Raw genomic sequence first — 12,905 nt, 5'->3', positions numbered from 1 at the left:
CACCTTCATACGACTGGTATCATCCCCGCTTTTCTCTCGGGTTTCTCCTTGAAGATGTTCTTCACAGGTTTCAAGGTCGGAGGAGCGGCCACCACATCCTGCAAATTCGTCTGCCTGCCCAATTGACCTTCCTCACGCCGCTTCTTCTCCAGTATCTTCCAAGGGTCCGCGTCGTCGACGTCCCTCGCACCGCCGCCACTGCGCTTCTTCTTGGCCTTCTTCCCGCTTTTGCCCAGCGTCGACACTTGGGTCGACGGATCGATCCCGGCGCCGAGCCACAGGACCTCGTCCTCCTCTTTCTTCTCCGCCAGCTCTTCCTCCGCTTCCTCCCGCTTCTCCTTCAGCCGCTGGTCCGTGGCGCGCCACTCGCTCTGCATCCGCGCCAGTCTCTTGTTGTGTTTCGTGAGTGGGGTCTTGATCTTCTCCAGTCCCGGGATCGCGCTGAGGCGTGTCCGGTGTTTGGGGAGCGAGGTCAGGGGTAGAGATTGGTCGACCCGTCGCGAGTACGAGGCGAGGGACTCGCCAGGGAGGATCTTGGGGACATCCGCCGCTTTCGCGGTCGTTGGCGCAGGGTCGGACGGCTCTGTCGAAGCCGCCGCTGTGGAATTTTCTTCTGGCGTCCCAGGCTTGGACACCGCCGAGTTGTTGGCTGGTATTGATTTGTCCTCTTTCCTCTGCTTCTGTTTCTGTTTCTTCTTGGAGATATTCCCGTCGTCCAAGCCCGAGGGCATCCTCTTCCCGCCCGGTTGAAACGACATTAACCGCCTGAAGGCTTTCGGGGTATCGTCCTCAAAGGCTGCCCCGTTCTGGCCATTCTGCTTCTTTTTCTGCTGCCTTCTGGCCTCCTGCTTGCGCTTCTTGTCCGCGTCCGACGTGAAGATGGACTCTTGCTTCTGGTGGACGGTCAGAGTCCGCGCCCGCGACGTGGGCGGCAGGTCGAAACTAGGGATCTCTCGTTAATGCCGATTTTCTGGATGTTTTGGTGCATCTGTGGGTGGTACGTACTTTGAATCGTCGTCGGCGCGCTTGCGCTTGTGTTTGTGAGGCATTTTGAGGTTGTCGTCTTTAAACCCGTTCAACCTATATTGAACTGAATTTCGTTTATATCTACGGGGTACCTGCGACCAGGCATAATGGACGAGGGAAAAATTATTGACGAGGCTGAGTGCGGAGACCGTCGAAGGAAAATTTACCCCGCACCGCAGCCTTGTATTCCGCCACACTTCCCGTCTTGCGTGGTCCTCGACATGTAGAACGAACGATTCTTGAGGTTCTGGAGAGCCCAGGTAGCAAGCTGTCTTGCTTTTGACATTGACTGTTCTATTGGTTGTATAGTCTCTATGTTTCTATGCGACTCTAGGCTCAACACATCAGTTGGTGAAGAGTCTGATGCCCCAGTCATGAATGTGGTCAATTGTCCTTCCCTTTCCGTCCGGAATTTCCAGCGCATTGAGGACTTGCATGTCCTCTGACGACAGCCCCCTCACTGCGAGATTCGATTTGATTCGGGCTAGCAGAGGCGGGAAGGTGTCAGCCATTCTCTATCGACCAAGACTTGTACGAGGGAAGATCTGCACACGAACCTTCTGTCTGGCTCTTTCCGAGAGGGACGGTGCCCCTCTGGACCGCCCAACTCTGCAGCAACTGTCCGACGTCCATGCCGTTTTTCTCGGCCAGTTTCACGACCGTGGGGTCTTTGAGCAGTGTCTTTCCATCCGCTTTCTGGCCTGCGAACGGAGAGTAGCAGGTGACCAGGATGCCGTGCTCCTTCATGAAAGCGATGAGCTCGTTGTTTGGGAGCCATGGATGGACCTCGACCTGGTTGCAGGATATGGGCACGTCTTGCGCGTACGGTAAGAGTTCCTTGACATCAGCGATGGAAAAGTTGGAGACGCCAACCGCTCGTGTCTTGCCGGTTGACACGAGTTTTTGCATCGCTTGCCACGTAGGGACGTAGCTGCCTTGCTGACCTGTTGGAATGGTGAACGACATCCGTCAATTGTTGGCCATGGGGCTGTGTGTGAATGTAACATACCGGCTTGAGCCGCGATATTGCTGGTGGTATGTTCCCAGTCAAACACTGCTTTATCGGTGCCTGGTTCCACCAAGATTCCTTTCTCCGTCTTGGAGACGTAGGCACGGCTATGCGCATTCTCAAGGGCCTCTCGCGATATCGGTTTGAATGCGACGGGCCAGTGCGCCAGGAACAGGTCGACATAGTCGAGGCCCATCCGTTTCAAGCACTGGTCCAGGCACAATTCCACATTCTCGGGCGCAGAGAAGTGTGGCCAGAACTTTGTCGTGATGAATATTTCGGATCTGGGGACTCCCGATTCTCGGATCGCCGCTCCAACTTCTTCATCGACCTTGGATAGGAGTCAGTGCTGGATCGACCGTCAGGATTTTGTAAAGAGTGGCATCATACACCATACATCCACGCACAATCCAAATGTCTGTATCCCAGTTTCAGAGCCGTCAACGTAGCGGCTTTACACCACCCTGGATCACCTTTCTAGAGGTCAGACGCGAGGACCAAAGATCGGGCTGTATCGGAGACAAACCTCCACCCCAGGTGCCAAAGCCCACAGACGGAATCTGAATAGTCTTCCCGCCTGCAACTTTTAAGGGGAAATCAACTGGGAGGGCCATGTTTGAGGAGGCTAGGAGATGTAATATACTCGAGCCTGTCTGTTCTACCTCAGTTGATGGTACGCCAGGTGCGTTCAATGGCAAGATGTTCTAGTAGAAGGCGCTATCTCAGATAATGCCAGCGCAGGCTCCGTACATCGGACGACTGACCAGCAAAGTAGAGTACAGATTTGAGCCAATCAGAAGCGTAGCAGCTGCGATAACGGGTATAACAGGTCAAAATCAGCCAAAAAGCATTAATTCTTCGGAAGGGCCATTTCAGGAACAAAACTTGATGTCAAAGGGCGTGAAGAAGCCGAAGGCCTAGGCGCAAAATCTACTAATCTGGAAGAACATCAAAGGGTGTTTGCGATCCGAGAAGAGGACAAAGACATCTTCCATATCCCGGGTATATGGTATCGAACACCGGAAAAGGATGAATGTGAAAACGAAGCCGTCCAATCGTAAGATGGTCAAATAGCACAAGGCTGTCATTCAGCCTTGCGCCGACTGGGAATGAAGGACTGACGCAATGGCTTTCAATTATCAAACCATCTGTGGTGAAAGGCAGCAAGAGCTCGTTGACTTCGGAGAAATTTCGGACAAAAGATCTTCCTTTTCGCAATCCGTGGTAGGGCTTTTTCATCCTCTTCTTAAACTATTGCTTCAATGCTGCAGTCCATACACACACATTCACCGCATCTGGCTCAAATGTGGCCTTTGTCACCGGCTCCTCGGAATAATGACGTTGGCGTGCAAGTTAGTCAGCCAACAGGGCCGCAAAACATCAACAGCCACCTCACGGATTAACGCGCAACATTTTCCCCAAGGCTGGCTAATCTTTAACGCGAGGCTATTGCCTGAATTTTTGTCCACAACCAGTAAGAGAGGCACATCCTATGAAGATGTACTCCTCTATCGTCAGACACAACGCGGCGATGATGCTGGTGATGGAAGGTTCCGACTCATGGGGAGCAAGGCGAGATGAGAAACAAGCCACGTCTTCTGGGATAGATACCTGAGTGGCTCATTGAAAACGCTTCACTGTCCGATACAAAAGCCAAGTGCTCTCCTGCTTCCAAGGTCTGTCAACTCTCCAATCCAACCACGTCCATTGATAATCCTTCCCCAATAATATTCTCTGCCCAACATGATCGTCGCCGGACCTCATAACCTCTATACCCTTGCAGAAGGTGCTCCCCTCCCTCGAAATGACACCAGTGTCCAGGTCCGCAACAAGCAGGGTGGCGGTCTCGTTCTTCTCCAAGACACCCAGTTGATTGAGACACTTGCCCACTTCTCGCGCGAGAGAATTCCGGAAAGAGTCGTGCATGCGAAAGCAGCTGGTGCTCGGGGTTATTTCCAAGTCACCCACGACATCTCCGACATCACTGACGCAGACTTCCTCAATGGAATCGGCAAAAAGACAGAGGTCTTGACTCGAATCTCGACCGTTGGGCCCGAAGCTGGTTCCGCCGACACCATCCGTGACTTTCATGGTTGGGCTATCAAGTTCAAGACTGCAGAAGGGAACAATGACTGGGTGTTCAACAACCAACCCGTCTTCTTCGTCCGAGACCCCATCAAGTTCCCCTCGCTCAACCGCTCTCACAAGAGACATCCTGCTACGCACACCTCTGATGCAGACATGTTCTGGGACTTTCATGTCGGTTCCCCCGAGTCCATCCATGCCTTGATGTTCCTCTTCAGTGACCGCGGCACTCCTGCGTCTTTGCGCTCCATCAACGGTTACAGTGGTCACACCTACAAGTTTACGAAGAAGGATGGCTCCTACCACTATGTCAAAATCCACATCCACGCTGACGGAGGCATCAAGAACTTCACAAACGACGAAGCTATCAAAGTCGCTGGCGAGAGCCCTGACTTTTTGACCAATGATCTTTTCAACGAGATTGAAAAGGGTAACTTTCCCTCTTATACAGTGTCCATTCAAACTATCCATCCTGCCGATGTGGCCATGTGTCCAGTCAACATTTTTGATATGACCAAGGTGTTGCCTCATGAGCAATATCCTCTTCGGCCCGTGGGCAAGCTAGTCTTTGACACCAATCCTACCAACTACTTCGCCGAGATTGAGCAGGCGGCTTTTACACCATCGAATATAGTCCCTGGTATTGAGCCCAGCGCCGATCCCATGCTGCAGGCTCGGATGTTCGCCTATCCCGACGCCGCCCGCTACCGACTCGGCGTCAACTACCAAATGCTACCCACCAATGCTGCCAAGGTGCCGATCTATGTCCCGACTGAGCGCGATGGTTTCATGAACTTCAGCACCAACTACGGTCCTGACCCGAACTACATCAACAGCTCCATTCATCCCACGGGCTTCCACACCGCAGGCGTATCAGAGTACAAGCCGACTGAGGAGTTTCTGAGTGGACCCGTCGTGTTCACTTCTGATGTGACCGACGACGACTTCAAGCAGGCCCGCGCCTTGTGGACCAAAGTCATGGCCAAGCAGGAGGGTGCGCAGGAAAACTTCATCTCCAACATCGCCGGCAACATTGCTGGCGTTAAGAGGGACTGGCTCCGCGAGAAGGTCTTTGGTAAGTGCCCTTTTCTCTTTCCCACCCAAGCGTGCACCTGATACAATGTCTAACGGGTCCATTTCTCACAGAACTCTTCCGTCGCGTAGATGAGTCCCTGGGCAAACGCATCGAGGAGGCTGTCAACAAGATTGTCAAGGTATGACTTTAATGGTGTTATGAACCCTGTAAGCAAACTTTGGCGTTGGGCGGTTTTCCTGGAGCGCTTCATCGCTACAAATCTACTGGGAATATTTATATGCAGTAGTCTTTTCATGAACAATGGGATCTGAATTTACTTTCCATGGACGAGGAGAACACACCTATCATCATTGTTGACCATTGACTCTGGTGTTCCCTGGCTCTACAAGTGACTCTAGCTGGCCTCATAATCTACGCTCCACAGAAGCCGCCGTTCTAACTCGATCTAGAGTCTCGGCGCCCCTCATCCAAACACCCCATTCTTAACTCACTCGTGTAAATTCTTTCCACACGGAAGCTCTGCAGTCTGTGTGTTCCGGCACTGTGACTATGCCGTCTGTAAGAAATGCGTATCATGGCGTGTTGCCCTGCTGAAGGAAGTGGAGTAAAGTGGCTAGCGAAACCTCTGAAACTCATTCCTGGATACTGTTTCTTCCCTCGTTTCATAACGCGTTGAATGTCTTCGCCTGCACCGTGATATGAATATCTCTCTATATTCATCTCTGATGCCGCGGCTCACACTCACCAGGTTTCGTCGGCCCGCCATCCAGTCCTTTGAGTTCCTCGAGATACTTCAACCCTACCAGCGGCGAGGACCTTCAGTCGTCCAGTCCCAGTCGTACTCCTGTCCAGGAGGAGTATCGCCGGTTTCAGCCCGACTGTGGGTGACTTCTCTGACTAGGTCAGCGTGAGCTCGCCTCCGAGGTATCGTTTCATGACGATAGCCCCGAGGAGAATTTTTCTTCTTTGGATCGAAATTATATAGAGGTGACCGCCACCGCCTCCGCCATAGTCTACGGGTACTCGTGGAGACTCTGTCTACTCTCTTTGTGTCAAAGTGTTATGCAGGTTCAAAAACTGTAGGCCAATTGGTAGAGTGCCTCTTGCCCTTTTTTGATTATTTTCCCTGTGTGTGAAACAGAACAAAGCAAAGCATGACAAGGCTAGATGTCGATATGTCTATTCAGTTTGCATTTTATCCTAAAAAAAGAAAAATCTTCAAATATGCTATGCTATAGTCTTGCAAGTAACCCCAATGTCAAAGTATTGCTTATGGACAAGAAGACGAAGATCTGGGCCTTTACGCTGGTACTTCTCGGAGGTGTGTAACTCTGGACAGTTCTGAAGCCCCGAGCTGAATACTGACATAACCCAATCGCAGCCGCTGGTATGTCAGTCGTAGGTGCTTTCGCCTGAGGGGGTCAGTCTTTTCAAATTCAATGGGAACTTGAACAACGGCTGCAACGGCTCCAACATCGGCGACGAATACAACGACATAACAGTAACAAGATCGACAACGACAATAACAGCAATGGGACTCTACTGTTTCCAAAGTTCACACAGCAATATCCTCCCCATGGGAAGACTAGTCGTGGCAGGAGGAACACATATAGACTAGATAGAAACGAGTCACTCGCTCATTTGTTTTACGACTCATACCAGTATCAGGGACTTGCGGCTGGTAGATAACAGGAAATTTCAGGGAAGCTCTCTACTGCCCACTACCTGTAAATGTTTCGTTTAGTTGCCAGCAGATGTCTCAGGGTCGCCGAGATGTTGGCACGACACCTATTTCAAGACCGAGAGGTAACATTTAGGCAAAGACATTCTGCAATTCATGAATCTGTCCTTTTTCGTCGTAATGATCAGCGCACTACCTGGTGCAGAGGCCGCGCGAGCTCCAACGTCATCTCGGCGCTGCGCTCAGATTCCCTGTTGACGAACGCTGGAGGCTCTCGCACAACACTCCCAATCTTGGGCGCAATCTCAATGATCGCGCCGGAGAGGCTGTTCGAGCCCAACAGCTTCTCGACCTCATCGAGCACAGTCTTCATCTCGATCAGCGGGACGCCGGCGGCCTCGATCTTGTCGAACGCCTCGGCGGTGTTCAGGCCCGTGCGGATCTTGTTGGGGCAGATGACGTTGATGAAGATCTTCTCCTCGTCGGCGAGGTAGGTGCCGAACGAGCGCACGAAGCCGACCTGGGCACTGTTGCGGGTGAGCCTCTCCTGTTTCCCTAGATTTTGATGGTGGTGGGAGAGCGCGGCACTTACTGTCTCGCTGCTGCGCACATGGGAACGCAAGGCATGCTGTAAAACCCCGACACTGATCCGAGCACGATGACTGTGCGGCGCCATAAAAGATGAGTATTCAATCGTACTGATGGATATCAACTCCCCTTCGAGGGAAGGAGACCGTGATCTGATCTTCTGCGGGAGACTTACTCTTGCCGCGAAACCCAAGGTCATTCACCGACTGCCGGCGAAATTGCTGCAAGGCCAAGCTGATCGTGTACAGAAAGCCGTTCATGTTGACTTCAAACGCTCGAAGATCTGGCGGTTGGAAGCCCGTGGATGCTGGGTTATTGGGAAACGTCCTGGTCTCGCCGACACCCGCGATTGGAAAGATGTAGTCGATCCGCCGGAACTGAGACACTGCCTTTTCAAATCCCCGACGCAGGGAGTCCCAGTCTGCAACGTCGACGACGACGGGCAACAGCACCGTCTCGTCTTTGTTCAACTCTTCGCTCAAGGATCGCAGGCCATCTTGGCAAATGTCCGCAACACACACTCTGATGCTGTTACGTGGGAGAACCTGTTAGGAAACAAGGTGCGGGCCAAGTCATTGTCTCTTTAATACATACCCTTTTTGCAGTAAAAGCTTCGCCACTGCGCGACCAAGGCCGCTTGCACCACCTGGTCACTGCTCAGCGTAAAAAGTCCATGTTGTTCTTATTTGCAGGGAGAAAAGAATGCTTGAAATGCGCAGATTGATGCCTACCAGTAATGAATGCTGTCGCTGCTGATCCATCCATAACGTGTCGCCGGCTGACTTTTGTTCCCCTTTCTATCTGATGATTCTGATCGCTGACCACCCAATGATATTCCTAATGTAGAGACGCAGTCACCGAGTCAAATCTGCCAGGTCTGCCTCTTCTCGAGAGAACAGGCCGTCATAGGCTTAACTTTCACACATATTGTCCAGAAAACACCGGACGTTCTTCAGCGGTCTTCAGCAGTATGCTAGCTAGTAGAACACCACCCCGCCAATTGATGGGCCAAAGTGGATCTGTGGAGCAGTCGCCTGACAAGCTAGACCTGATCGAACCGGATAGACCAGTTATCGGTGGAGTGGAGTCAACCGAACCGATACGGTTAGTCTGCCTTGTCCCCGCAAAGGGTCTTCCAGTGCAACGACTTTGCAAGGACCTCGTCGAGGCGCCGGCAGAGAGAAGGGAAGAGAAGAGTACTCGGAAGAGTTTTGACAACCTTTCTTTGGGCTCGGTAGGAATGCCACGTCCCGATTGACCCGGACAAGACGGTTTGCATGCGAGGTATACCTAAGGTCACTCGCACTCTCGACGTCGGTATCAAGGAGGCCGAGGTGCGAGGTGCCAACTGTGTATGGTCGCGGCCACACGATTTGGTTTGCTCTCATTGTATTGTATTGTATTACATGACCCGTCTGAATCTGGAGGTCAGAGTGGAATGTTGACTCGTTCATTCATTCCTTAGCCGGTCTTTTCAGTGTCGAAGACTCACCTTGTGCCTCGTGTACCTGAGGTCGCTGCGTAATCACCAATTAATTCACCCCTCTGAAGGACAAGTCGCCACATCTAGCCATAAGCACGACGAAATTGAGCAAACTGGTCTTGCACTCGAGACATTCGTATTTTCTCACCAGGGCACAACCAGAAAAAATGACCACCAACAACCACTCTGCCGCTGACGCTGCTGCCAAAATCTTCCCGCCCAAGTACCTCGCCCACGTCGTCCTGCGCACGGCCAACTTCCGGCCCATGGTGGACTTTTGGACGACGTTCCTCGGCGGCTCCATCACGTACGGCAACGACAAGCTCGCATTCATTACCTACGACGAGGAGCATCACAGGGTAGCGATTCTGAATTTGCCCGAGTCGGGGCCAAAGGACGCGACGAGTTCGGGGCTAGGTACGTACTAGACACCGAACACCAAGCACGTGATACTTGATACTTTGTATATCGGCGTTGGTTGTTGGGTCATGAGATGGAGAGAGAGAGAAAGAGAGAGAGTGTGTGTATATGTCCTGATACAGAACGTTGTTCATATACGATCACGAGGCTCAATCCGCATCTTTTGCCGAACAGGCATCCGCTTTATCAAACTAGCTGACAAGACTACCCTGCACACAGAACACGTCGCCTTCGGGTTCAGCACGATCGACGACCTCGCGCTGGCCTACACGCAGCGCAAAGCCCGCGGCATCGTGCCCGGGTGGTGCGTCAACCACGGCCCCACGACGAGCCTGTACTACAAGGACCCGGACGGCAACAAGATCGAGATGCAGGTCGACAACTTCGCCACGGTGCAGGAGGCCACGGCCTTCTTCCACACGGCCGAGTTCGCCGAGAACCCCGTCGGCGTCGACTTTGACCCGGACGAGTTGGTCAGGCGGCTCCGCGACGGGGAGGACCGGAGGGAGATTCTGAAGAGGCCCAGGACGGGGCCGAGATTGAATTATAAGCGGTATTAGAAGTTTCGATATCTTTTCAAAAGAAAAGGGGGTTAGAAAACACGTGAGACGGACGAGGCAGTGTCAGGATATACATGTACAGAAGTGCAAAATTGTTCCTATCGAAATGTCCATCCTAGCCAGTATCGTAGACCTCGAGAACCACGTTTTCCCGCTTCGGTCTAGGAGGGTGCAAGACGTGGTTTCATCAATCAATCCAATTCGTTAATTCGTTTGTTCATTGATCATACATGGATTCCCAAGACATCTTCCGGCAGAGGCGGTAGTGATGTATCGGGCAACCACAAGAGGGAGTCCCCCCAGCTTTCGAGTTCCATGTCCATCCGATTGAAGATCGACATTGGCTGTGAGAGAGAAAGGTCGTGTGTCAGCTGAGAATGGGATCAAAAGACGCTGGGACAATAAAAGGCAAGAAAGGGAGAGGGAAAACGCACATCTTCCGGCGAGGTCATGTGCATCATCAGACCATCACTGATCCCTGCAGCACCAACAATACCACCAACTCCTACCGATTTCACGGCTTCTGTACCGCCTCCGTCACCACCCCCTCGCAGGGTCTTGGACCAGGATCCAGTAGTCGTTCGCCGCGCGGCTTGTTGTCCAGCCTTCATGACCGTGAATCGAGCCAGGTTGACCACGTCCCTGGCGAACGGGAAGTGTAGGTCCGCAGAGGCGAATTCGACATAGTTCATGTGGCCGGCGACCATGTCCATGAACTGGATGTCGGCGCCCACGGCCGGCCTGTCGGGGAATTTGAGGACGTGCGCAAAGAGCGCGATCAGCGCTGTCAACGGGAATACGTAAACCAGGCTTGGGAGAAGTCAATATATAATTTCGAAAATACCTCAAGAGGGGTTTCCGGGTGCGCTCACCATTTTGGAGTCGACGGAGTAATGGCAACATGGCGAAGATTCCGGACAATATTACGGGCCGCTTCGGCCACGACTTCGGTGCATTGGCTGATAAAGTCACGAGCTTCATCGTAATGCGTCGCTTCGAAATGGATGGGCAGGGTATTCCAGAAATTGACCATGACGGAGTTGATGGCGATGGTGCTTCCATAGTACGAAAACAACAGATATAGAGTCTTCATGGGGTGGAGGTCGCGGGGAAATTCGTTGGTCGTAGTGTTGATCCTCACTGTGGCTGGAAGTGATTCGTACCACTGGTCCAGGGTCGACTGCAGCGTCGTGAGAATTCTTTTCACCTCGTGAAAGCTTTGCTTGGACTTGCGTAGTCTTGTGATGGCTCGGGCGATCCGGCCGGAGATCTGCGCATGCTTGACAACGTGGACAAAATAGTCCAAGTTCGTTGCATTGCCGTCAATGGGTTTCTCGGGCAGTTGACAGGTGATGTCGTCGTCATCGATTGCCTGCACACAGCGTAGTCACGCAGGTCAGAAAACATGTAAAGTCTTACACAATGTACTTGTCAGCTTACCAGCGGCCGTGCAGATCGATAGACGATGTGTCGTTCGTAGACGAACAACGACCACCATACATGACTGCGCAGTTGTAGCGCCGTATCCGGTAAGTCCCAGGCTGCCGCGGGCCTCGTATGGAGGCCTTTGGACTCTGCCAGTTTCATGGCGTTGAGACATAGCATCCAGTCCAGCGCTGGGCAGCCAATGCATTCAACGTACATGCTCTGATATCATCAATCCGTGTCCTGTCAGGGGCGAGGAGAAGGTGTCCAACGCTTACCATTGCAGCAAGTGCCTGAATCGCCATCAAGCTCGTCCGGCAATAAAGCAATTTTGAATGAACCGAGAGAGCGTTTTGGAAGTATCCCCACCCCGGACCACGTGCGTAATGATAGTCGGCATAGGACTTCTTCCAGGACTGCACTCGCCAGCCGGCCGCGTAGATAATGTACCGCAACGCATACCATGCTGGGTCCTGGTCCACTGTCGGCGTGTGCTCTTGTTGAAAATGGGCCCGTAACAGGTTTTCAAATTGTGGACGGTACACCAAGCCGATGCTGCCTTCGACTGATTCTTCAAAATATGCACGGGTGTATGCCCATGCGTTCGCCTCGCTCGGTTCTGGCTCCTTTGCTGTCGTGGTGAGATCTTCCAGCTTGAGTCGGTGGCATACATCGCTTGCTAGTTTTCTTGCCGTTTTTTCAAAATCGGTACTTCCTGTCCTGCGACAAACCCAATCTATTCCGGGCTTTGAGCAAATAGAAATGAATGACCCGAGCCCTGTCGTTGATGATTAGGCCACATTCCTCTTTCCGCCGAGGAAGCTTCACGAAGACATACCGTGGTACTCAAATGTCATCTTTGAGAGCTTGTTAGTAATGTGCTCTGCCGGAGCCTGTTTTTTTTGGGGCGGTTTAACGTACCTCCTCCTCTGGAGGTCGCATGGAGATGCCATCGTCTTCCAGTGTGCTGGAGAAGCTGGACAGCGTTGGCGTTGAAGGAACTGGAGGATCATCACTGACTGGGGCGGATGACTCGCGCGGAATGTATTGTTGGTTGTCCACAGCACGGCCGTCGTCAACCGCGACGGAAGGCATAGGGGAATTCCTGCGATAGATGTTGGAACCCCAACCGCCGTCGGGACGGATATCCTCTTGTTCGCTACGCGAGATAAACGGCGACTGCTGGAATGTCTGGGGTTCGTAGCCGACATTGGGAACTGAGACAGGCTCAACCACGGCTTCAGGTGGTTCGCGTGGTGGCATATCCTGGACCGACCCGATCAACGTCTCATCTGTATGATTGTAAAATGTCTCCAAGTGAGATAGTCTCTCCTCCATGACATTGAAATCGCCTTTCCGTGCCCCTGCTCTACGACGAGGACACGAGGTGTAGAGACACTCTTGATGGAAGTCCTGCCATAGTCAATACAAGACAGTGTTAGATTAGTCGCTGGAATCATGCTGGCTACTAGTTGATCGACCTACCAGACAATTTGTGCATGGACGTCCGCCATTACTTGCGATGCATTAGTCGAGGTGGTCTTAGCAGTGAAAAGAGCATGTCCATACCACTTGATCTTCTTTGCGCGGCA

The 12,905-nt window shown here is 52.4% G+C and overlaps 6 protein-coding genes across 6 annotated transcripts; 2 read left to right on the top strand and 4 right to left on the bottom strand.

Moving 5' to 3' along the window:
- Window positions 1-5: 5 nt before the first annotated feature.
- Window positions 6-1,049, bottom strand: Z517_01771 (uncharacterized protein; the record flags this gene model as incomplete). The annotated part of the gene is made up of 2 exons (XM_013434729.1): window positions 6-942; window positions 1,006-1,049. The coding sequence occupies 2 exons, from the start codon at window positions 1,047-1,049 to the stop codon at window positions 6-8; spliced, it is 981 nt and encodes a 326-aa protein (XP_013290183.1).
- Window positions 1,050-1,370: 321 nt separating this feature from the next.
- Z517_01770 (uncharacterized protein) lies at window positions 1,371-2,649 on the bottom strand (the record flags this gene model as incomplete). The annotated part of the gene is made up of 5 exons (XM_013434728.1): window positions 1,371-1,510; window positions 1,584-1,970; window positions 2,141-2,366; window positions 2,426-2,508; window positions 2,562-2,649. The coding sequence occupies 5 exons, from the start codon at window positions 2,647-2,649 to the stop codon at window positions 1,371-1,373; spliced, it is 924 nt and encodes a 307-aa protein (XP_013290182.1).
- A 1,129-nt stretch (window positions 2,650-3,778) lies between these two features.
- Z517_01769 (uncharacterized protein) lies at window positions 3,779-5,340 on the top strand (the record flags this gene model as incomplete). Its single annotated transcript, XM_013434727.1, has 2 exons — window positions 3,779-5,195; window positions 5,267-5,340. 2 exons carry the CDS (start codon window positions 3,779-3,781, stop codon window positions 5,338-5,340), a joined length of 1,491 nt encoding a protein of 496 aa, XP_013290181.1.
- Window positions 5,341-7,021: 1,681 nt separating this feature from the next.
- On the bottom strand, window positions 7,022-8,190 carry Z517_01768 (uncharacterized protein; the record flags this gene model as incomplete). The annotated part of the gene is made up of 5 exons (XM_013434726.1): window positions 7,022-7,364; window positions 7,430-7,499; window positions 7,601-7,953; window positions 8,020-8,071; window positions 8,157-8,190. The coding sequence occupies 5 exons, from the start codon at window positions 8,188-8,190 to the stop codon at window positions 7,022-7,024; spliced, it is 852 nt and encodes a 283-aa protein (XP_013290180.1).
- Window positions 8,191-9,075: 885 nt separating this feature from the next.
- Window positions 9,076-9,888, top strand: Z517_01767 (uncharacterized protein; the record flags this gene model as incomplete). The annotated part of the gene is made up of 2 exons (XM_013434725.1): window positions 9,076-9,325; window positions 9,548-9,888. 2 exons carry the CDS (start codon window positions 9,076-9,078, stop codon window positions 9,886-9,888), a joined length of 591 nt encoding a protein of 196 aa, XP_013290179.1.
- Window positions 9,889-10,112: 224 nt separating this feature from the next.
- Z517_01766 (uncharacterized protein) lies at window positions 10,113-12,651 on the bottom strand (the record flags this gene model as incomplete). The annotated part of the gene is made up of 7 exons (XM_013434724.1): window positions 10,113-10,232; window positions 10,323-10,698; window positions 10,761-11,260; window positions 11,329-11,535; window positions 11,592-12,091; window positions 12,152-12,170; window positions 12,235-12,651. The coding sequence occupies 7 exons, from the start codon at window positions 12,649-12,651 to the stop codon at window positions 10,113-10,115; spliced, it is 2,139 nt and encodes a 712-aa protein (XP_013290178.1).
- Between the last annotated feature and the right edge of the window lie 254 nt (window positions 12,652-12,905).

The sequence above is a fragment of the Fonsecaea pedrosoi genome (genome assembly GCF_000835455.1).
Source record: "Fonsecaea pedrosoi CBS 271.37 unplaced genomic scaffold supercont1.1, whole genome shotgun sequence".
NCBI lineage: Eukaryota > Fungi > Ascomycota > Eurotiomycetes > Chaetothyriales > Herpotrichiellaceae > Fonsecaea > Fonsecaea pedrosoi.
Note: the sequence above shows the minus strand (reverse complement) of the source record. Positions and strands in the feature narration are given on the sequence as shown.